The sequence below is a fragment of the Anomalospiza imberbis genome, chromosome 6 (assembly GCF_031753505.1).
Source record: "Anomalospiza imberbis isolate Cuckoo-Finch-1a 21T00152 chromosome 6, ASM3175350v1, whole genome shotgun sequence".
Classification (NCBI taxonomy): Eukaryota; Metazoa; Chordata; class Aves; order Passeriformes; family Viduidae; genus Anomalospiza; species Anomalospiza imberbis.
Genome location: NC_089686.1, coordinates 52705776 through 52730299, shown reverse-complemented (window position 1 = coordinate 52730299; position 24524 = coordinate 52705776). Strand labels below are relative to the sequence as shown.

General features: G+C 37.3%; 1 protein-coding gene across 5 annotated transcripts in view; it reads right to left on the bottom strand.

Annotated features, from left to right (window-relative positions):
* Positions 1-24524, bottom strand: part of NELL1 (neural EGFL like 1) — a 282863-nt gene that overhangs the window by 100348 nt on the left and 157991 nt on the right. For all 5 annotated transcript variants that reach the window (XM_068194180.1, XM_068194182.1, XM_068194181.1 and 2 more), the window contains one exon: positions 15227-15349. In XM_068194180.1, the coding sequence (XP_068050281.1) occupies positions 15227-15349 (123 nt within the window). The remainder of the gene's footprint in view (positions 1-15226; positions 15350-24524) is intronic.

Genomic DNA, 24524 nt, shown 5'->3' with positions numbered 1-24524 from the left:
CCTAGAGCAACATGGGATAGTGGAAGGAGCCTCTGCCCATGGCTAGGGGGTGGAATGGCATGATTCTTAGGGACGCTTCTAACCCAAACCATTCTATGGTTGTGTCATTGGAGAGTGAAAGTGGAATTCAAGTATCATTGCATGAAAGTTTCCACTTTCCTCCTTTCTAATAAGACCTCACACTTTTCTGACATTTCCACATCTACAACCATTGATGGCTACACACACTAAAAAGGCCACGCTAAAGCCTCTGAATGTGAGTACAATAGTCCCCATGAACAAATGTCACTATTCACAAAAATGTGAACAATTGCCTGCACAGGTACCAAGCTCAGCATCCTCCATCCACTCCATGTTTATAAACTAGCGTGTTTCCAGCTGTAGGATTAAAATAACTTCCCTTAAATTTTCATCTTCCTACAGTCTGTGGATGAGAGAAGTGCTTAAGTGGCACAGCTAAGTGCAGATAAATGTTGCTTTTGCTGTATGTTGAAGCTGCTAATACGAAGCCCATGGATGCAACCCGTAACACTCCAGAGCAATCAGTCCTGCAGAGCATTTCAGCACTGCAGTGTGCTCCAAGTAAACAGTGGGAAGTGTCAAAAGAGTACATACATTCTTTAGTGGCATGAACAAATTTTTGATGAAGATGCTTTTTCTCAGGATACCTGCAAAATTTCATGAGAAGTAACAGGCTAAGTTCTTGTAGCAGTTTGACATATCATCTGTCAAATGTAATTCTTGAGGCAAGAGCAGACTGTCCTCATGTATTACCACATTAACATGTTCCTAGCATGCCTGTCTAGAAGAGATAGAGCCTGACTGGACCTGTCTGGTATGACCTAGGAGATAATTTATGAGGTTTATCAGGGTCATGGGGTCAGAAGGACATTAAGGTTTAAATAACAATCAAATAACTATATCCAGATGAAAATACCATATTTGCTAATGTTTAGTTATGTTCTACAGTGCAGTTTATTTGCACTGAAGGCCAGCATATTTCTCACCAACTGCGGGAACACAGCAATATAAAAAACTTTGAAGCACATACAAAAAATGCAGTTCAGACCTTACAAACACACCACAGAAGTACCTGAAATCGTATTTCAAGATATGTATCATATTTCTGTTTAATGTGCAATCTTGTTTCAAGTACAAGGCACAAACAAATACTGCTTACAAATTTCTAACATCTACCTTTATCAGTGACATGTAATTACCCTCTTTTTCATGCAACAAATTTCACTCATTAGGTGAACCTTACATTGTCACGAGGTGTAACTCTCACCCATAGACAACCAGACCAATAGGAACACTGACAGAAGTAATACACAAAGCAAAACAATGGAGTAAAAATAAAATAAATAAAAAACCCCTGCATTCCACAAATGTCATGTGGACAGAATTTTGGTAACTACATCTGAAAATTATATTCCATCACTTTAGTGAAGGTTTAGGAATGGTATTCCTCAATGAATGTTTCCACTCAAACACTTGAAATCACATGCTGCTCACTCACTTTCCCCTTCCTCTGTGGCAGGATGGAGAAGAGGACTAGAGGCACAAAAGGTGAAGATCATGGATTGAGATAAGAACAATTTACTGGGAACAGCAATGAGATAAGAAAATGAACAGTAGCAACAACAATATTAATAGAAGAGTGTACAAGACTCAAACAATTCATACTCAAGTGCTCACCTCCATGGAAAACCCAACAGCAATATCCCACAATGCAACCCAGAAGGGACTCTTTCCCCCATTCCCAGAAAATGATGTGAGCTGGTATGAAATAACCTTCATGTCCTAGCCAAGCCCCCTCCTGGCCATTGCAAAAATTAACCCCGTCCTGGCTATAATCAGGATATTAACCAGCTCTTACTCTGTATCATCTGTCTTGCCCATGTCCTACATCTTCTAATTAGATAGAGATATATATACACACAAAAGAATGGGTATCATTTCTATAGTCAGTAGCCACCCCTCCAAGATGTCGGTTGAGTTCATTTAATCCATCACTGTGGGCTCTACACACCCTAGATGTCTCCCAGGACAGGAGGGCTGCTGTGCTGCTGGCTGGCTGCTGCACCAGGAGCTCAGATTGGAGGAATGTGGAGCAGTCCATACTCACTGCCCATGACAGCTATGACATACAGTGACAGTGTCATGCAGCAACCAATATTATATATACAGTTCAACAGTACAAATTGTTCTTACCCAAAAATCAAATCCACTTGCAGGACTAGTGGTTACAGTGAGTGGTCATAAGATGGTACATTGCCCGTTCGCTACTCCAGCTGTGTGCAGGTGCTTATTTGATTCTTTTACTTTCACCTGATGAACACTTAATGCAAGGGGCACAAATACTAAGTGGATGAAAGCTTAACATCTGAGCTATTTCTGAATTTCAGGGCTTTTAGAGCAGTAGAAGTGTAAATAAATAATGGAGCACTAAAAATCACTTGGCAATAACCATTAGCAATTACTTATAGATTCCCACTCATTTTTATTTTGGCTTCAACGACTTCTCTGTGACATCACTGAAAATTAATTTCTAAATCTTCTTCTAAGCCCACTCTATTTGCCAAGGATTCAAAGACAAGCAATAGGTGGATGTAGCTACTCAGTTCTCTTTTCAGAAATTATGAATTCAACCTGCCCTTGATACCCACAGTGAAAAATGAATGCTTGTTGTCTGCATTTATTCTACATATGACATAAACACAGCAAAGCATGTTCAGCATGAAATGGAAAAACTCAGTGCCTAATTACATAAGTAGTCTCATTGCAGTCAATCACTTACTTTTAGTTAGACACATACCTTACTCAGTCAGGTGTAAAATTACCACATTAACAATTGTCTCACTTGCCTCTCTCCGAAGGCTAAGGGAACACTGTGCTGTGCATGCAGGACTGATTTGATTACCTCCATCTTTTATTGAGAAATAACGTATGTCATGGCAATATCAGACAACTACTGTTTCCTTTGTTCTGTTCAAAGGGAGGAATAATGGGTGTCAGGAAAAAGTACAACCATGTGTCTTGATAATAAAAGTGGCATATTAATGAGCATCGGCAAACCGTTACAATCAATGCAGGGGAATGGATACTGCCTACTTAAACTCTGCAAGTGTTCCAGAAGCTTCACACCCAGCTGCCATTTTTTTCCATCCCAGGGCTTTCCACTAATAGCAGCTCCTTCACAAAGCCATGAGACACAGTGAAATCATAAGCTTAAGGGAATGGGTGGAGACTTTTTCATAGTACAAGTGACTGTTGAGAACAGTTATTCAGTCTGTTCATCAGTGGCAGCAAATGCATCCCATAATCTATACCCTCAAGGCTACAACATAATTAAAAGACTACAGAGGAAGAGAGGTAAGATGGACGTGCACAAAGGTATGGATGTGTACTGTTTTACATTTTTGAAAGACAGAAGGCAAGTTTCTGAATTTTACATAATTTTAAAATTTAAAACCCTGCCTGATGTGCCAGTGTATAATAAAGTGATATAAATAAATAGTTTTAAAATTTAGCTTCAAAAATCCAGATTGACAATTTCCCTCCTTATGGTCACAACCAAAGAAAAGAAAAGAGGGGTGGAGGGGGGCTAGGAAAACTGCAAGCACCATCAAGGTGACACACTAAGTTGTTTGAGTATTTATTGATGGAATAACAACACAGGTCACACAGCTCTGGCCCTTCAGGAATACTTACATAAAATCTCTTAGGTTTTATGACATGCAAATTGTTCATTTTTGCTCTTGGATGATTGAATTTTAAATTATGTTGAAAAGCAGAACACCTTCAATTCCTACTTCTGCTTGGTTTACTTTAACTTCTAATTCTCTCTGCACATCATGTGTTCCAAGCTATTTTAATTCACATTATTCTTGTAATTTGTGTGCTGAACTCACCTAATAATTCATTTGATGATACAAATCTTCAAAGTATAATTTGTTGGTTTTTTTAGTAGGTTCCAGAATAGATTGTCTTTCATTGCAACATTTCTTTCTTTCATTTCTTTCATTCTGAGTACAGAGTTTAAACTTGCTGTTAGTCTTGTACTTAGCATATGCTCACTTACCATAGCCACATTCATTATTTTTATTGTTGAACACTTTAAGTAAGAGCTCCATACACAGGGGTACCTCAACTTTTCAATATGTTGCAGAGGCTAAAACACCAGCACCACTGTGAAACAGCTGAACTGGAGAATCTTTCCAGATAAAAAGATGCAAATTGTCCCATCAAACATCCTGCACAGCTTCCAGATTTGCCATTCCCAGTGTTCAAAAAATAAATGAAATCTTCAAAACTAGCAAGTCAACTAATGTAACTTACACAAAGTGAGCCATACCTACATATAGGGCAATCCAAGCTTTATTACTATAAAATGCCATTTTCAGTAATGTGGTCAAGTAAACAGTTTGTAATAAGTTTCTTCTCTGATATCTACCAGAAACAGCACTGTAGAAAAAATATCTATGTATTATTCAATATAAATAACAGGGAGTTGGGATTTTTTGGTTTTTTACTGGGCCAGGACCCCCACCTTGGCACAAGAAATTTGAAGTATATGCCTTTTCCTATATCTGTGAAAAAACTCAATTTGTAAATGTTTAATCACACACTATTAATCCTACAGCATTCTTCATGTTTCAAAATGGTGCTTGAGCCAGGAGAGGAAAAATAAAGAGCAGAAAGAAACAGCTGGGGAACAGAGGGAAGACAACAAGGTCTACAGGAGCAGCGGAAAGGAGAGTCAACTGTAATACACTCACCTGGGAACCTGGGACCGAGCCCCTTTTCCCCACATCCTCCTCCAATGTCAAAACCACAGAGTAATATCTTACTCCTCAAGTCATGGGAAAATGTGAGGGTGAGAGCCACAGGCCTGAGCAGCTGGACAGCTGCTCAAACTAAATCACTGCACTACACCAGAGAACTCGTGCAAGGGCAGACAAACTGTATGTTCACTCCACTGCAAGCATTTGATAAAAACAGTTTATACTGGTTTCTAAAAGACCTGCTTACATCTTAAATTCACTACAAATACTGGGACAGTAACGAACAGAAATAGGGTCACACAATGAACAATAAAAACAATAAAAACAGAACACGTCTTTTCAGGACTTTGTCTCCTTCACTGATTTACTTGTCTATACTGTGCACTGAATGAGGCAGAGGGACCAAAAATCTCACAACATCTGTGATTTTATTAGCATGGACTCTATGCATGTGACTGAACACTGAATAGGTAACTAAATTTTACATATTCACAAGTGCTTGATTTTGGAGTCTTTCTGTTTGATTCTTTAGGTATTTTAAAAATCATTTTGATAGTTTCTGTGGAGAAATCACAGCCCAGTGGTTTAAGACCAGACTTGTCAGACTGGGAACAGAGTCTGAATCCTGGATCAGGTACCAATCACGGATGTCACATTTGACAAATCACTTAATGGCTTTACTTTGATGTATTGCAGTGGGGGAAATTACTAGGAAGAGGAGGCTGAAAAGAGTTTCCTGGATGGTGTCTATTCAACTGCTATGGCAAAGAATAGCCCCTCCAAAAACTTTTGTACAAATAGAACACACATAAATATTATCCTCATCCAAAAGAGATTGCTCTAATAATAATTCCATCAAGAAAAACATAAAAATCAATCAACCAGGTTATTTCAGAAGGCCTATTAGCCCAGCATCCTCTCTCCAACTACAGTCCAAAACAAACATCAAGGAGAAGAACAGGGAAAGGGTCTGGTGAACAAAGATTACTCATCACCCTTCTCAAACCAAATACATTGCTCTCCCTGTTTGGGCTGTTCTTCATACATACAGCAGTTTTTCTGTCTACTATCCTCACCACCCTGTGACCAAGGACTCTCCAGATTAATTATGTGCTGTCTGAAAAGCTATTTTCTTTGGCACTGCGGTGCCAGCACAGTGTTACCAAAAACTGTTGCCATAACCAACAACTGCAAGACCCTTATTTTACATTTGAGTAAGATATTTATATTCCATTTTCAAAATTGTTTGGTCATGTTCTATAGGGAGTAGAAATAGTTGCATGTCATTTGGCCTCGCTTTGTCTTTTAATGTGCTTATTCCATAAACATGAATCCTGACATGGTTGCACACATGGTTGTAGCTGATTTCACAAGAGAGGAAACTCAGCACTGCTATTGTATTGTGCTCCAGTTGCTGCTCTGAGCCAAGCCCACGCTGCAATTGGTTTTGTGCAATGATATATCTCAAGATGCTCTTAATGAACTGATTTTTCTCAGCCACCATCAAAAAATACGTACTTTGTTCCAAATAACTCCCTGTCAAGCTCGCAGGGCAGGCCAGGAGAGTCACAGATACAAATAGACAAATAGGGTTTCACTCATAAGGATTACAAGTTTAGGGCAGTCAGTACTGCTGACCAAACCACTGTCCATGGTGACTATTGCTCTCCTGTCAAAAAAGCAGTAGAGCACAGATAATGAGTTCTTTCAATAAAGGATGTGTTCGAGGGATAATGATTGAAAATTTTAGATTTCAACACTACAGGAAGAAAAAGAAAAGTAGGAGGTTGTATAACACAAATGAACCATTCCATTAGCATTAGAAATCTGCATCTTGACTTCAGGAGGCTCCAAATTGGGCTCCTCAATGTTTTGATGACAGTGACTTGGGAGGAGATATATCTGCTGCAAACAGGAGTGATTGAATAAGATGATCTCAAACACAGTGTAGAAAATGAATACAATGTATGGAGCAATGTCGCAGGGACATTCTTCTTTCTTTCAGGATTTTTCATAGAGCAACACAGAGGAAAGAAAGAGAAAACTATTTCTATTACTGCTCCTTGTTTTTCTCATGTGGAATGTGTTTGGAGAATTGTTTACCTGGGGTGATTGCTTGATTGGATTCTAGTGAGGATTGTTTGAGCCTGATGGCCAATCCAATCCACCTGTGTGTGGACTCTCACAAGAGGGTCACGAGTTGTGAGTGAGTTAGATATGGTAGTTAGAAAAAGCAGGTATGTAGTTTTAGTATCTCCTTTAATTAGTATATTAATGTATTATAGTATAGTTATAGTAAAGAAATCATTCAGTCTTCTGAACTGGAGTCAGACATCATCATTTCTTCCCACCGGGTTCACCTGCATTTACAATAGAGCAGAAATTAATTCTCAATTAACACCTTCACATTTTTGCTTTTATTAACTATGCTCTTAAAAGAGAAGGCAATGGATAGTGAAGTAGTCTCATGCTTCTACCGTTTTACTGGCCAGGAGATTGTGGGAAACATATCTGTTAACTTGTCATCACCTGGCAATTCTTTTGTGGCATGCTGCACAGGACCATGACCCCAGAGTGAACAGATGACCTGAAAGCAATGAATGAAAACCAAAGCAATAGGACACAATAAGCAACTGAGTCAACAAGAGACTCTCCACTTTAGGATGTGAACCTAGGAACCCTCATAAGCACTTGTGACTAGGTCTGCTGACCCTTTTGCACTTATACAGGTAGAAAAACCTGTCAGATTTTCAAAATATTTCACATAACTATATCTTTTCCTTCCTTCTATACAGATACAACAGTTCCCTGGACTGGACCACTTCTCCAGCAAGCACGAATCACTGCTACATTCCTTTTAAATTAGTTATAAATCTACAGCAGTAAGAAAATCTGTGACAGAAAAGAGATCAGGATCTGGATTCTGACAAATTACGTGAATCATGGGTTTTAAATGAGCTATTTCTATAACTGATGTGCATTCTAAATCACCTTGAACAATCTCATGCAGAGAACAGGCTGTGAGCAGCAGGAAGCACTGTGCCCTTAGAGAGGCTGTAAAAGTGGGCTGCATATTGCTGGGTGTGCAGAGCTTGGCTCTAAGTACAATGCAGTGCATTGAGAGGCACCCACCCACCAGAGCTGCTCTGTCATTGCCTCTCTGGACAGAGGAGAGAAAATAGAACCAAGGGCTTGTGAGTTAACATCAGGACTGAGAGAGAGAGATCACCCCCTGAATACCTTCATGGGCAAAACAGATTCAACCTGCAGATATTAACTGAATTTATTACTAACAAAATGAAAGGATAACAAGAAATGAAATAAACTTTAATAAATCTTTCCCCCGCTCCTCGCTCCTTCCCAGGCTTTATCTCCTCTTCCCCAGCAGCATAAACAGATGGGGAGTAGCCCCCTCAGTTCCAAGACCTACTCACACAAACCCAACAGATACAAAAATAATTACATCTGAATTTCAACACCTCACACAACCTAATCTATGCAATGAAGCTAAGAACAACACTAGAAGGAGTTTAAAAAGTATGTGGCAAATTTACAAAATAAGTTTATATAATTCAAAATCCAAACACAAATATAGCAATTACAATGACTGTACCAGATTTGATAAATATCTAATCATGAACAAAAATACAAAGATTCTTGTATTAAAATTTCAAATTCTCATTTTTATTAGTACAGTGAGTTTAGGACTACAGAAAATTTAGTGACTTCAATAACGCTGTCTAGCCATGCTAGTTTTAGAATGAAAAAAATTATAATAATTCTAATTGCACTGCTGTACAAATACCTACTGGTTTAAAAATATTAAATCAATTATATGTAGAATGCCTCACCCAAAAATTGTGACCATCTCAATGTCCTACACTTGCCATGGCATTTTCATCTTGTGCCATGTGACACTAAAATGCGGGTGAATGCACTTGCCTGCTTTTGCAGTGATTTATTCTCTGTATATTAGCTATAAAAAAATGTACAAAGCTCAAGACTGTGAAGAATGAAAATAAACATCTCAGCATGAGTCAAAACTCACATATTCTTTCATGAGACTGGTGAATATTACACCAGAACAGCAATTAAAGCCATAATAAGACACGTCAACCATTGAAAGCCTTATAGCCACAAAAAATTCCAAGGCTATGGGAAAGTCATGTTTTTTTCTTTCCATCTTGGCCTACATTTTATTCACTCCAATGCTTCATAAAGGCTTTCAATTCCACTTCCAAGAGACACACCTGCATGCAAAAAACATAAACCTAATAGGCAGTAGGAGTGAACTGATATGCTTTAGTATCAAGCTAACAGCACGTCTCACTGTCTCCCATTGCTGACATTTAAAGTTAATCTACCTTGGCTTTGCTGATGTCAGTGTAAAAGGGACACAAAATGCAGACTCAGTATAGAAATAACCAAAGAGAATGATTTTTTTTCTTCTTTAGCTCTTACTAAAAATACTCGAGTATTTTTCCTATCAGGAGAAATTCTATAACAGATAAAAATGATTTTATCTTTAATCATCTGTTTACTACACCATCACTATACTGCCTACACATTGGAAGATACACAACTTCTGTCATGGACACATCTTTCAGATTATTAAATATATTTCAGATTAAGAAATATAAAAATGCCTGCTTTGAAACAAAGAAAACAACAGTGCAAGACAGCTCTCAAAGTGCCATTGGCTAAAGCAACATGTCCACACAATTATAATTTCTGATTAAAACAATATAAAAAAAGGCCAACTCATTGACTGACATCAAACAGAAGCAATTGTTATGCCTGAGATGTACTCTTGTTGCCAGGAAACATTCTATGTGTATTATGAATAAAGACTCCCTATGATTATCCCCACTACCATATAAAAAATAAGAGTAATTATTCAAAATCTGGTTGCTTTTTATATACAGGTCCAAATAATTTATTCCTGAAGTGACCAGTAAGTCCACCAGTAACAAGCCCACTTCTAAATGCACATCCCAAAGCAAAAATACATAAGGACCCACAGTGCAATTAAGAAACCAAACTCCAGATTACACCAGAATTGAGTGACTTAGAAATAACAGCTCTACTCTTTAAGACTCCACCATATATTGAGTTTTAATCCCTTAAGTGTTTCCTGCATAATGTTGCAGAAAAATGTAACAGGGAAAAAAGATCACAGTATATGCTCTGGCAGAAGTAAGCCATTATACAGCCTAAATATTAATTAGAATAAGACTGGTTTGATTTTTATTTCACAATACCTGATGTTTTTCTGCCCAAGCATCAGTCTTATTGCATACATTTGCTTTACGGTGTATGACTGTAACTAAATCCACCTCATTTAATCATTCCAATAAATCTGCACCTCAGTAGAAACCACTAAATGAGATGTTAATAGCACACTAAATATACCTGTTAGACAGATTGTACATGCAAAATATGAAAGTACGGTCAACAGTATTTGCACTTGATTAAGTGCTAGACTTCTGTTCATTCTCCATGACAAAGCTACATGAGAAAGATTAGCAAACACACCTCGTCCATGTTTATGAAGAACTGTTTAGCATCTGAATATGTTCAAGGCCACTTCTATCTTTCTGACAGTATATAAAGATGTCTGTGGGTAGAATTTATGCTTTAAAACAAACATTTTCAACAAAATACCAAGAGTTAGGGCAAGGCTTGTATACTAACTACATCTAAATCTCCTTGTACAAAAGAAAACAACTAATTGCAAGAAAACCTAGATGGCAACTTGCACATTGTTCCTGGTAAAATATGATGGGTGGGGGCTTATTTAAGGTATTTCATCCCAAATGCTATCAATTACCATAAGAAAACTTATGATGTGCTGTAGAGCACAAGCTCTACAATAAACTCTGCTAAGCTGTAGGACTATATATCCCACAGCAAGTGTTCTCTGCCGCCCCTCTCACTGAGGCAGAGGAGACTGCGGAGCACGAAATCTTTTATTTTTAAACAAATGGCACATATTACTTCAACGTGTCACTTCCACAGTATGTGGTGCAAGGCTGCCAAGCAGAACTGGAACTTATCATGACAAAAAGCAGAGAAGGACATTTTCCCCTGATATATTTTCCAGCCTCCCAGATTCAAGCCCTGTCAAGATTACACACAGAAACACCACAACATAATACAGACCAAGAGCCTCTATGGTCTAAAAATGGTATTTATATCTGTATTCACTACCCCTGGTTCTTCAGCTGAAGCCATGACAGTGAGTTTTACTCATTTCATAGATGACAGTGTTTTATGTTCACACACACAATCGTGTCTATAGGTGATGAGTTATTCATAAACCTTGTCCCAGGAAACCAAAGCTGTCCTAGCAAACTGAAACTTCTTTCCTCTAACTGCTGCCACTAAGCATTGACTCCCACGAGGTCCAGCCCAACAGACACACTTCAAAGTACCATGCTGTACCACGTAGCCACCATTTGCCTACTACAACTCTCTTTAACTAGAGCACTCAGTTGCTAAACCAATTTTTATCACCTTTCCCTTCCACTTGAAGTGCAGCCTTAATGCTGCACTATTACATCCTATCCTGAAGTTTAGTGAAGTTGCTCCAATTGTCTTTATTCTACCCCTACCTATGAATTCTATAATTCATTTAGAGAATTCCAGTAAAAGGGCATGATATGTCTTCCACTACCCACCTGTAACATTTTCTATGTCCCAAATCACTCTTACTTCTTTTTATTTTTTCCAAAGTTTGCTTCATAGAAAAGAGACATTTAACAAATCTGTACAATCAGAATCTCTCTCTAGTTAAGTAATTATACCTCTGTCCTCTGCTTTTGATGCTGTAATTTCTTCCAGAATGGATCTCTGGTTTACTTACCATTTTCTGAAGAAATCCTAATATATAATCTACCTGATTCTGGTCCATTGTTCTGTCCAGTTTACTGATGGTGATGGCACAGCATTGTCCTGCCTTATCATTTTAGCTCACCTCAGCTCCATTCTTCTCTCATCTATTACCCAAATTTCAGTGTCTGCCTGAGATGCTAAAGTTTGCTTCTTAAAGTGAAATTGAGAGTATCCACAGGAAATCTTGTTTGTCTCTAGTTTATTGTCTCACTGTCTACCTATAAATAACTATGTGTTTGTAGAGTTTTTACTGCATTCATCTCAACTTCTCTTTCCATTTTTGGTGCCACTTAAACTATGGCAGTATCTCTTTTAATGCTGAAGTGCCTTCAAGTCTTGGCGTGTGCCCTTTCTGCACCACCCTCCTCCGTGACTGTTTCCCCATCTTTAACACAGTTTGGTCTTTAATTAATCAGCCCAGTGTACTACATTTACAGTAATGCAATTCCTTATGCACAAGATCTTTTTCTAGTCAAGATGTGTGACTGTCTGATTATACAGGTTTGGGGTTTTTTTTTAATATTCTATTTCTTCTTCAATATTTGGGTTTTGGTTGGTTGTTTTTTTTTGGTTTTTTTTTTTTTTTTTCATAAATCCCCGGCAATTACTATATTCATGTCCATATTATTTCTGTTCCTTTTTATTTCTCTGTGCTTTTCACAAAATTGCAAACAACACAAATTCCTGCCAGAGTAATTGAGTTGTATTTGCCAGTAGTCCACAATGCAATTTAATTCAACTAAATATGTTTTCTTTTCTGAAACAAATATAACAGTATCCTGGGTTTTTTATAAAGACTATCAGTGTGTTATTCACTAAATCCAAAGAGGATCATTACTCTGATTTTACTTTTTATAGAAACTGCTAAAATAGATTGTTGAAATGGAATGCAGAATCATGCACAAAGCCAGTCCTTTTCTCTCATCATAAAACCATCATTTTTCCGTTTGTGGTTTTGGTGAACAATACTAATAAGATTTCCTACTGAACCACAGACATGTATTATTTCAATAGCAGTTGAAACCACTGTTTTGTGTGCGTATACATCTCTAACATGTAAACATTTACAAAGCACTTGCAGATGTCTCAATGAGAATAGAAACATTTATCTTCAGATGGTATTACAGCAAAAATATCACCTTAACTTTTATCTATGTTTTTCCAATCTGTATTGCCTAAAGATAAAGCCCTAAAATACTACAAGCCAACAGCAGTTTATAGCTGTCCTGACATGCTCACACCTCTTTCCTTGTGCCAGCATTTCTGCAAGGAAACACTGTGGCAGGTAAGTGATGACATATCACTGTTGAACTTAGTAAGAGGCAGAAGTGGTGTTTCTGCTATCACGAGCAAAATGGGAATATTTCTTCAATTAGCATCCAAACTTCTGAAAACCTCATGTAACCACAGAACCACAGGCTCAGAAAATCAAACCAGTACTTTATATTGTGTGTTTTATCATTTACTAAGTTGCAGATGATTTTAATAGTAGCTCATTAGCAGTAATGACTATTCCATGCAGTGCTGGATTATTCTTTTCCTTAGTGACTTCAATAATTATTAGACTACAAACCCCTTTCTATAATTTCTAGTCGTCTTTCCAATTTATGCTTCCTAGTCAGAATATAAGAACATATTTCCCTGTATTTCCATGCATACCTATCTCAAAAAGGCAACTATAACTACACTTACATGTGCAATTCAAGGCATACTAAACATATATATATATACAATATGTAATATTTCTATATACAAAAATATATATTCTAGTAGCTCAAGTTTCAATAGAACTTTGAGAGCAAAAACATTATCACATTTCTCTAGTGCCATTTCATTACTACAACATTACTAGATTAATAAATATGCAGTAGGAGTTTTACTTCGAGTTTTTGGCACATTAAAGGTATGCAAATGAAGAAAACCAGAGTGAAAACATAGATTTTATTAATTAATCCAAACATCCTAATTTCAAAGAAATATAATTAATGTAATAATAATAATAATAACAAAATGTCACCAGAGGACACAAGGAAAAACGACGCACCACAGCTTTGGTCAGCATGAAGAGACTAATTTATTTTTTCTGACTCCAATCATTTATAGTTCTCAAAAGGTGCCAGTGGATTGGAAGGTGAACGTGCCACCTCTCCAACGACACTGGACAAACTACCAGTCTATCAAATTTCTCCGCCTCTATGAAAGAATGCAAAACAATAGGTTGTTTACAGAAAGTTGCGTGAGAAAGTTCTCTACAAGAATGTAAATTCAGAAGGCTTTAGAAAATCCTAAGAAATCAGGGCGACAACAAAATATTACAGTAAGGCTGTTCAGTACTGAGGCTTCTCTGAAACTCAAGTCATCTGTGCTGCAGTTCATATTTACTGTAATCAAAGACTGCAGTGAGTTTCTCCCTGGTATCACCTGTTGATCTTCAATACAAACAGGCCAAGGTTTAACTTTCCCAACACTTCCAGTACATTTTTCTAGTCTTTATTCAATCCTTAACTAACCATTTTAGTTTTAAGTGCAGGGATGCTCTGGCATTGGTGGAAAGTACCCAGATAAAAGTTGTATCAAAACCAATCTGATGGTTGCAAATTCAGCAGCTGACAGGACAAACTTGGTGGAGGACTTCAGCTTGAAACAAGAACGACAACAAAGCTCATTGTCCTTTAAGGAATAGTTTGGCCAATTTAAAAGAGTCTGAAAAATTAATATTCAGCCTGTTGTGCCTGAAATTGTACAGAATGTTTTATCCAGTACATTCCTCAAATTCAATTGTTGTCATTTCAAAAAAAAAAACCCTAAAATTTAGTTTTCTATTACTGTAATTCTGTTCAGGAAGTATGAAAACGCAGAAAAGACAAAAATTAGCTTTTCTGAGACAAATATAATTCATCAGTGCATGAGCTACAACTCAGTAGTACTTCAAGACAGAGCCCTCACTAATCCAACCCTCCTTTGTCCTTACATGAGATATTTGCTTCTCTTTCTCTACTGAAAGAAAAACATAAAACCAATCCTAAATAAATGACATGCTATAAATGAATGCTTCACAGAAAGCACAGTTGGCTATCAATATTTCTTGTTTACAAAACTAAGAAATCTTCAAAATACATATTTAAAGATTTATATGTTTAAAAAAAGTCATGATTCTGATGCAGCCAGTCAAATAACAACCACTTGATACTAGCATAAAGTACAATTATCCTAATTTAAAACACATCTCATTAAAACTTAAAAGCCAAAGGTGACAGCACATAACATTCACATTTTATAAAACATGAACACCACTCAAAAGCTGAATTATCCTAGCTCAAATGACAAGTGCAGCCAATATAAAGTTCTTTTCTCCTTCCATTCAGAAAATATTTCCTCCTTCCTAAGAAGTCATACACAAATAAATTCCCATAATTTGCCAGAAGATGTCTCAAAGCAAACCATTGCAAAATCCAGCCATCACAAGTTACCAGAATGCAGCTGACTGTCAGCAAATATTAATAAAGCCTGACAAGTTTATGGTGTCTCTACAATAACAGGCTTACCTCTGCAGATGGTCCCGTTGCCCACATAGCCGGGTTTGCAGGTGCAGCTGTGTCCCCTGATGGTGTTAGTGCAGATTGCATTCTCATCACAGTTGTGCCGCCCACTGCCACACTCATCATGCTCTAAGTTGGGAAGGAAAAAAGGAAAAAAAAAAAAAATTACAAGATGCAGTGAGCTGATGTGGCATTTGAAAACCAAGTGGGAGAGGCAGGATGCTGCAATGGCTGAGTGCTGGGGGCTTGGCATGGGAGTCAGCTATGGGCTTGCTCCTGTTCAGAAACCCAAAATGTGCATGGCAACAGTAGATTATTTAGGTTTAAAAAGAGAAGAAAAAGAATGTGTGAGGAGGCAAAGTAGGGCTTTGACAAAAAGCTATGAAGAAGATTATCAGGGAAAAATATCTGCTGTGAAGATTAACCTTTACATCACTGTCCACCACCAGCAGCAATGATCATAAATACAAGCTAAGTAACACAAGAAGGGCCCTACCAGTCCGCTCTTTAACTACACGGTTCAGTTGTCACAACTGCTTGCTCTAATTCATGTTGAACTAACTCTTTCTCTAATAGCACGTAGTAACATTTCAAATTTTTAGAGCACCAATCATACCATTGAGCCTCAAAGAGGCTCCCAGACAAACAGGCCATATTTTGCTTTCATCCAGCAAATCCAGCTGCTACCCCGAGCCAAATTTGCCACAGCTCCTGCACTTCACTCTCCTGCTACCTTTTTGTTCTTGTAAAGCACCAGTTAGAGGTGATGAGCTACCTGACCCCAAAGCTTTCTGCTTCTTCCTGCAATTACAAGGAGCTTCCCTCATACAGGATTGCACAAAGAAGGCCTGAATATTTTACACTTTTGCACTGGTGCCTTTACAATTTTCTTCAGGGGAATCAAAAGAATGCAATGAATTTTCTTAAAACCACACAACAGATAATTGACACAAAAAAGTCAGAATCTGGAACCCTTCTTTGTAGCCTTCATTTATGCAGCTGCAATCATCAGGCTGATATCCACATGCTGAGAGATAAAAGCTATGCTTTCCTGGAATTAGGATTTGCTTAAGCTTTTTACCAGTGCATCAGGGTGTTCAAAGGACTACAGACAAGTCTAGCCTTCTACAGATCACAGAGAGGCGGTGCCTCTAAAACACAAGCAAACTACTTTTTTTTGCAGACTAAACAAAGCCCTTTGGAAGAGTCTCTCCAGTGAGAACAGCAGCATCACAGGCTTTGACAGGCTGCAATTAACCTCTGCAATGCTCTCACTCTGCCACAGTACAGAACAACAGCCAATTTCAAGATAATTCAAGACATGTAAGATTTGAATGGTGAATTCCAAGGAATCCACTAAACCAAATACTTCTGGAACACTGCTGATAACTATTTGCAGAACATATACCCAACATGTTTTCCATTTTTCAAATACATTTGACAGCAAAATGATATGGATTGCAACTATTTTCTCTTAAATAGCATCAAAGCAATATATCAGCCTCTCACTCTTTGCTTTTAGCAAGAAACACACAAACTCTCATGTGCCTGGCTTCAGCTGATAAACTCATGCTTGAATTTATACTTGTTAGTTTACATTGGTCCCTAGCTCTGCTTAGTAATTCACTGCAGCTTCTGGCCAGTTTTCAGAGGCCTTACATATTCAGAATGCCAGAGCTCTTGAAGGGCTGCCTGCTCTCTCCTTCATCTTTAAGGAAACTGTACCACAGGCTGATTCTTTGCTGTTTTGGTCTCATGGTGCTCAGGCTGCTGTGTCAGACACAAAAAGGATCAAGCTATCCTCCAAGGAGGTGCTCTACAGCAGCTGAAGCTGAATTATGCTTTCTTTTAAAAGAGACACCCTCTCCATAATCTCTCCCTCCTTCTCCTACTTCTAATTGTCACGAGCTTTCCCATGTTAGTATTCAAACTATAATGAGAATGCCTTTGCAACAGGCCCATGTGTGTACACATGAACATTCTTATTCCAACAACTGCCAAAATTAGTCTATTACCTTCTCAGCACTTCAAGTATAAATAAAGACTTCGCAGTGGTACCAGATGTGTTTTTCCAAAATGCACAGGAGAGGAAAAGTCTGCTGGGTTGTTCTAGGACTCTGACAATGTAAATCACTATTTGGCATTTCTGCAGATACACAGATGCTGGAAATAGCAAAAGATTTAGCACTGACAGAGCAGCTATCCCACATTAATATTTTGTAAACAGAGGTCAGTTTTATCAAAGCTGATGTAATTTAAAGAGCCAGCAACAAATCTGAACATGGGAACCTGCCCTTCATGAGACACACTGATGGTGCTAGCACAAGGAGGACTAAAGGAACTCCATCTGCATGAGGAACCCCAAGATTTCTTAGCAGCAATATGGCTGCAATGATGGGAATTTCAAATGAAGTTTTCCCTGGTGTAGAGATGTCTATAGCTGATGTTGCTACAGGCCTAATAAGAATGAGAAAGCATTGATTTCCTGCCACGGTACAAAACTCTTTTCATCCAGATGAAAAATCCTTAAGAATCTCTCAGTAGTAAGTTTTCCTGGGTTTTATGTGCCCTCACAGGATCTCATCCTTTGGAACACTTGCGTGTTCACAATGGGAAGGGAGCATGGAAATGCTCATGCTCTGTTTAAATTCAAGTAAGATTGTGACTAATTTGCAAAGAATATCTCTTTCCTACACACACTGCTTTCCAAAAATCCCCATTGGAGCACATCAGACAGAGCCTGCTTTTGCTTTAATGTTACAGTAAATACTGACTAGACAACAAACAAAATTGGCAGAGAAGGACCCTGCACAACAAGAGAAAGAAGCCACAGACAGCATCATTCCAAAGCACCAAAGAGGGCAAAGGCAAGACAAAAAGCCCAAAGTTTTCTTATTTTGACTATTTCCCTTGCAGCTGGAAATGAGAAGCACAAGAAAGGGACTCTAGCAAATGAAAACAAAAGTAACTTTTAGTTTCTTATACACACATATATGTAAACAAATGAGCTGCCATGCTCAGGAATGAAACTGTCACTATTAAGTCTGACTGAAGTCATCCATCTCTCTGACTTCTATTTGCTATATAATACACACAAAATGAGTTCATGATCAAAGATCAAACGATGAAAAGAATAGGCTTACTGAAAAGGACAGAATTCCTTGAACCAACTCATTCACCTGGATTATTAATGTTTATTTCAAGATCAGCTACTACTGCTGATGAACATCTACAACAGCAGCACCATTCTTTTCTTAGGCAATTTAATTTGTTTATGAAATCTCTGTGAACTGCCTTCAACATCAGCATTTCTGTTACTCAGGATTGTTGTGCATCTATTTCATGTTTTATGGCAAAGCTGTAAGATCAGTTAGTTTACTGAGCCTTTTTTCCCCGTCTCTAAAAACCAAGGATATTACAAGATGCTGCTTTCCCCCTAGCACTTATCATTCTTCTGAAATCCTCAAATACTGAAGATTTTATAGAAAATTAAAGGATTTCAATCTTCTATTGCAAAAAAAGAGGGAAGAATCAAATGTCCACTGCTCATTTCCTTTGTATTTTATTTATTCTTCCTGTAAGTAGAGATGAGGAATGGAAGGATACACCATCTCTGATGCTTCAACTCTCCTAGCCCTATTTCCTACTCACCAAGCTACTGCTAAGACCAGAAAAATACACCTGTAAACTTAATATTTTCTTTCTGGACAAAAACTGCCTAAAATTTTCAAAAGCTTTCATTAATTTTTCCAAAATGTTAGAGAGGATCTTCTGTGAATTTTCTGAGTTCAACACCTAGGTCAGGCTATCTTGTAAAGAAATGACTATGAAGTTCATTTTTGATTCAGCCTTCACCTGAGAATGGCCATCTGCCTCCAAAAGCATTTGTAAGAAATTAATCATCGTTTTACAAAAACACACCTCCATTACTTGTGTTATATGATTCTTTACATCACCTCAGAAGTCCACACCAACAGTATCACAGGTCTAATGTTGATATGTGGGTAGTTTTACACCAACACATGCACAGCTGTAGAAAACAAGTATTATAGTTACCTCTACTTTGTTCAGAAGCAGCCTAATCAAAGATTATCTTGACAGTGACAGAATTCATTTCAATACTACATGGCCTTAGAGAGATAACAATCACATAAAAAGTTGAAGTTAATTCACCAGAAAATAGTTTGAAGTAGCTGGTTAGGGATTGCACATCCTGTTCTAAGAAGCCCCAACGTATCCCACAGGCAGCAGAAAACTCCCCTGCACCAAAACACAGCCTGGTCTGAGCATGCTGATACTAGAGCACACGCAGCAGCTCCCCAGGGTCAGCACAGTGGGCAACCCCTTCTCATGGAAGACACAAGGACATGAAATGAGTAAGAAATTGTTGAAGACCAGGCTGCCAAGATGGCTGTGACCACTCTGCATCCCCCTGTGTGTGCTTGAGGAGATGGACCCCAACCAGGCACAGAGCCCAGCACACCAACAGCTGCCACGCACAGGTGTAAAACCAACAAAGGAGTGACACCTGAGGCACAAGGAGAGCAGGAACACAAGTGCCAACAGAAGAACTGCTGTGAAAGGTCAAGGCTCTCTACCAGCTGTACCAGCTCCACCTTCAGCAGCAGTAGACCATTCAACCCTGCCATGTTTCAGCTGTGAAAACACTTGATTAAATTTTAACTAAACTTTCAGCTGTCTTCAAAACACAAGTATCTATTTGAGGCTAAGGAAGTTAACCCAGACCAGGCTGTAGCAGCTCCTGCACACCTCAAATGAGTTATCATTCCAGCTGCTGATGGGTGATCACTTCAGTGTGAAGTATAAACTGAAATATTCAAAATAGGACAAAAAAAGTCAGCAACTTTCATGTACATATATTTCTGTCAAATCCTTTTTACCACAATTTTCCAGACTAATCTTTGTGAATGAACTTCAACAATACTTTTGTTTTGTGGTAATTAAAAAAAAACCCTTCTGTTCTGGGCTAAACTGAACTGGAAGACTGCAGGAGGAAAAGCACTGGGGGCAGAAGGAAAGATGCCAGATAAAGATTTTGCTTGTCTGAGGTAGAATATTCTGCATAAAGCCACCTACATGACACTGCAAAACTGTTTGTAAGTAAAAACAACCACAAAAAATAATTCCGAACACATGCAAAGTACAAAAAAGGATTTGTCATGTATTTATGAAAGCAAATGGAAACATATCTAAACATACATATAAACATTTACAATAAAATGCGAATTTTCTCCCTTCATATGTACATGAAATGCAGTGTTTGTGAAAAGCTCTAGGCAGCTCTGTCAATTAACATCAGAAGCATCGTCAAAAAATAACATAGTTCTATGCTTTTGAAGTTTTGGGTATTATAAATACCCACATTCTTACAAAAGAGATAAGAGATTTATTTTTCAATAAAATCATTTTCTATTCATAATCTAAGAGGAATATGGCCTTTGCTTATATTCTGTTTGTATCTTTTTTAACATATTTTCCAGAACTACCACAGAATTTATAAGATGACTCCATTTTCCCATGTTGAAAGACATAACACTGTTAGCACTTACTAGATTTGTACGGGCTATGAAGGCAGGATCTAGACAACTTTAGCTTTCTCTTGCTTTTTTTTTTTTTTTCCTGTGCATGCTTAGAATAACTCTAGAATTTGTGTTGTTTGTGCTGTGTCTAAAATACCTAATTGAAAATTAGAACCCTACGTTGAAAATATACAGCAAAAAACACGTAGTGAAGCTAAGAACCTTTTGGTCAAGAGTCATAAAATCAGGATAGCTTTCCTTTGTGCAAAAGCACATAAAGGATTTCAAACCTATAATTTCTAAAAGGTACACTTAACACAGGATTTATTTTTAAGCAGGAATGCTGTAATTTTTATCTTCATTTTCTTTAAATAGAGATGCTCTTCAAAAAAAGACAGACACTGGGATGGAATTACAGGAGATATTCCATTGTAGGGTCTTTCACTATAGCTACTTTCACTTCTTATTACATGAAAAGGCCCCAATTTAAACTTGCTTACAAGATAGAAACAATTTTCTTATTGTAAGGATTCTCTTTCATTCCTTCCTCAAAGCCTTCATACTTCAATAATAAAACATTCATCTTTGGAATACACTGTGCAAAGATTCTGACTATCCATTTATTCATATTTTCATAGCATTGAAAAGAAATCTAAGTTGTTCTCTAAACTGTTGAGATAACAGCCAGCTTGTGGGGTGCAAAACCACAAATGAAGTAAACATTTCTATGACCAAGAGACTCAAGAGAGACAACTCCAGAAAAGCAAGGTCATTGAATGCCACTGTTTTTTATTAATACAGATACCATTTGTATAGAGTACATGTAGCCTAATGTAAAATTAATTATCTGGCAGCCATTAAGCAATGGTCTCTGAAAACTCAGAAAGGAGAAAGCCATCTCTCAGAATACTTCCAAAAAGCCACAACCCTTTGTTGCATGTCATTAGAATTCTATGTAATAACTAAGGTTTTATAAATGATAGATTAAAAAAAAATTAATTTAGGCAGAATTGTGGACTTAGTGGAATCAGGATTTCAGCTTATAAGAAGTTGTGATGAAAAAAAAGGAATAGCTTTTAAACAGATTGAATAAAAGGAAGCTTTATTCTGAACACACAGGAAGAATCTCCCACAGAAAACCAAGGCAATTAGAAACAAGATGCATACATCAAACAAGAAATTACATTGCAGATAGATGGTAAGCTGGTGAATGATAATAGCTAATTGTGAATTCAGAAAACTCTGGGTAAAAAAAAAAAAATCAAATGTGTTTTTCTACTCATGAGAATGAGAGAAACAAATTAATTTTATCTATACCCATTCCCAACTTCAGCATCCAAGCTCACCCTGCTCATTTCCATAAGGAAACAGGAAGAAGGAACAAAGTGCAGAACAGAAAAGGCCCACTGTTTCCTTCCGCAACTCTATCCCTACGAGCACTTAAACATCCAAAATGCTGGCAGAAGTACCCCATTTGACATTCTTTTAGTAAGAAACTAAGATGCCTTTGTAATTTATGACACAACTAACACCTTCTGGTGTTAAACCTGAAATTATTTAGACTACATTCTAAAAAAGTAGACACATGCTACTCTTGGGTAATTAGGAAGAAATAGTGGGATTTAATTTGAATATAGAATTCCAAATGTGCCTGCAGTTGCCTCTTGGAATCAAACTCCTTCTACAACTTGAAGGAATTCTGCTCTACCGCATCCCTTCTTGCACTGAAGTTCTCTATGTGATCCTCTCAGTTTGTGAGATGGGCAGGCCAGAGGCACACACAGGATTCAAGACTCCAGAACATCATTAATTTATACAACAGTATAATAATATTTATCAACTGGTTCTCAATGTCTTTCCCAAAGGACCTCACTATTCTGCTCAGCTTTGACCACAACTGAGCAGTGAGCTGACACTTTCAGTATCTCTTCTCTGAATGGTAATGGCTAATTTAGAGTATTTGTGTATGTACCTATCTTTTTTTCCCCCCCAAAGGGAAAGGTACTTTATACTCTGATCCTCTGTTCTGCCTCACTACTATATAAAAACAACTGCCAATAGTACCCATTTGAATTTCCATGAGATGAGTTCACTGAGCAGTGAAGAAATTCTAAATTGTTGTAATAAAAAAGTTTATTTTTGACTAAATCAAGATGAAGAATAGGTACCCTTGCTGACAGTAATACTGCATTTGTTTTCTGGAAAAGGAGAAGAAAAAAATCATTGATCTTTTGCTAGCACACTATAAAATATCTGCACATATACCTTAAATGCCTATATAACTTTTTGTAAGGAAGTGAGAAGAAAGACATTTGGTTTTACTGTTTTTTGAACACAATCATAAAAAAGAAAACAAGAAATCAAAGTAAGAAGTGGAAAAGCTGAAGAAGTGAAATCTTGAAAAACCTTGTCTAAGACACATTTCACCCCAATCAGAAGCTCACCAAGATTAAAGAAAATAAGCATTGAACAAATTAGATCAAATGTCTGAAAATGCAAGAATCACTGGAAGTGTATATGGTTGTTTTATCTTTATACTTAAATATTTTTTCCCTAGTCTTTTAAGTGCATTTAAATTGAGTAGACATGTCAAATTAGTAAATAATATTAAAATTATCAAAAGCAGCTAATAGATTATTAATGTGAAGAGTCACAGTATAAAGAGTAATCTTTTACATTGAATTTTCATGCCCTATATAATAGCAAAATATTAGTAATACTGATATACACAGAAATTTCAAAACAGATCCTTATCAGAGGCTGATAATAAAACGGCAATCTATATTACATACTCAACTGGATACTCTGCTGCAGTTTTGTGGACTTATTTTTGAAAGCCAGATTATTCATGTCATTAGCAATGTGCATCTTTAATTCTCAAACTTGCCAGCAAACTTTGAGCACAATTGTGGAGACAGGCATTGGATGCAATTCAGACAGGATCTACACACAACATTCATTACAAGAGTTTGAAGATCTGCATATTGCATATGAGATGCAAACAAAAAACTCCATAAGGAAGAAACCACACTTCATTATCAAAAAAAATCTTGTGTTAGCTTTTTGATGGCAAAGTCCTACCATCAAAGGAATGAGTTCTTCTGCAAGTACAGTTTTGCACTGAACAAAGAGCTGGCATATGCAGCCACTCAGAGTCTGCAGGAGTGAAGCTGAACTCCACAAACACCACATGACTTCAGAAGTAAAATTTAGTAAGGATTGCACATTAACTACCTTACAGACCCTGAGTAATCCCTAAATTAAATGGCAATAGAGTGCATAGGAGCTTCATTTCTGGTCCTACAAGCTCAGAATTAATCTCTCAAATTCTTTCACAGGTTGAAGGAAGTACAATGTGGCAAGCACATTTCTCTCTCTCTTTCAGGATTTTTCATAGAGGTATACAGAGAGATATGTGCTTGCCACAGTATGTAGTTTATTGTTCCAACATAAAACCATTTTTAAGAACAAGGCATATCAATTATTAAGACAAAGCCTCAGAGGAAAAGGAAATGATTCACAAAATCATCAAAAATGTGATACTGTACATATGGGAAATGTGTTGAAAAGCAAATAGATATATCCTCATCTGCAAGAACAAAAACACCTTAAAACTGTTTCTCCTTACCGGATTTATATATCAGAATAACCACTTTATGCAGTTACTTCTAGAGATATGCAGTAACCTATTGTGCATGTCTGTCTCTTATTCACTTATTTATTTACTTAAGGAATCCCAAAGAAATTCCAGATTTCATAAAAGA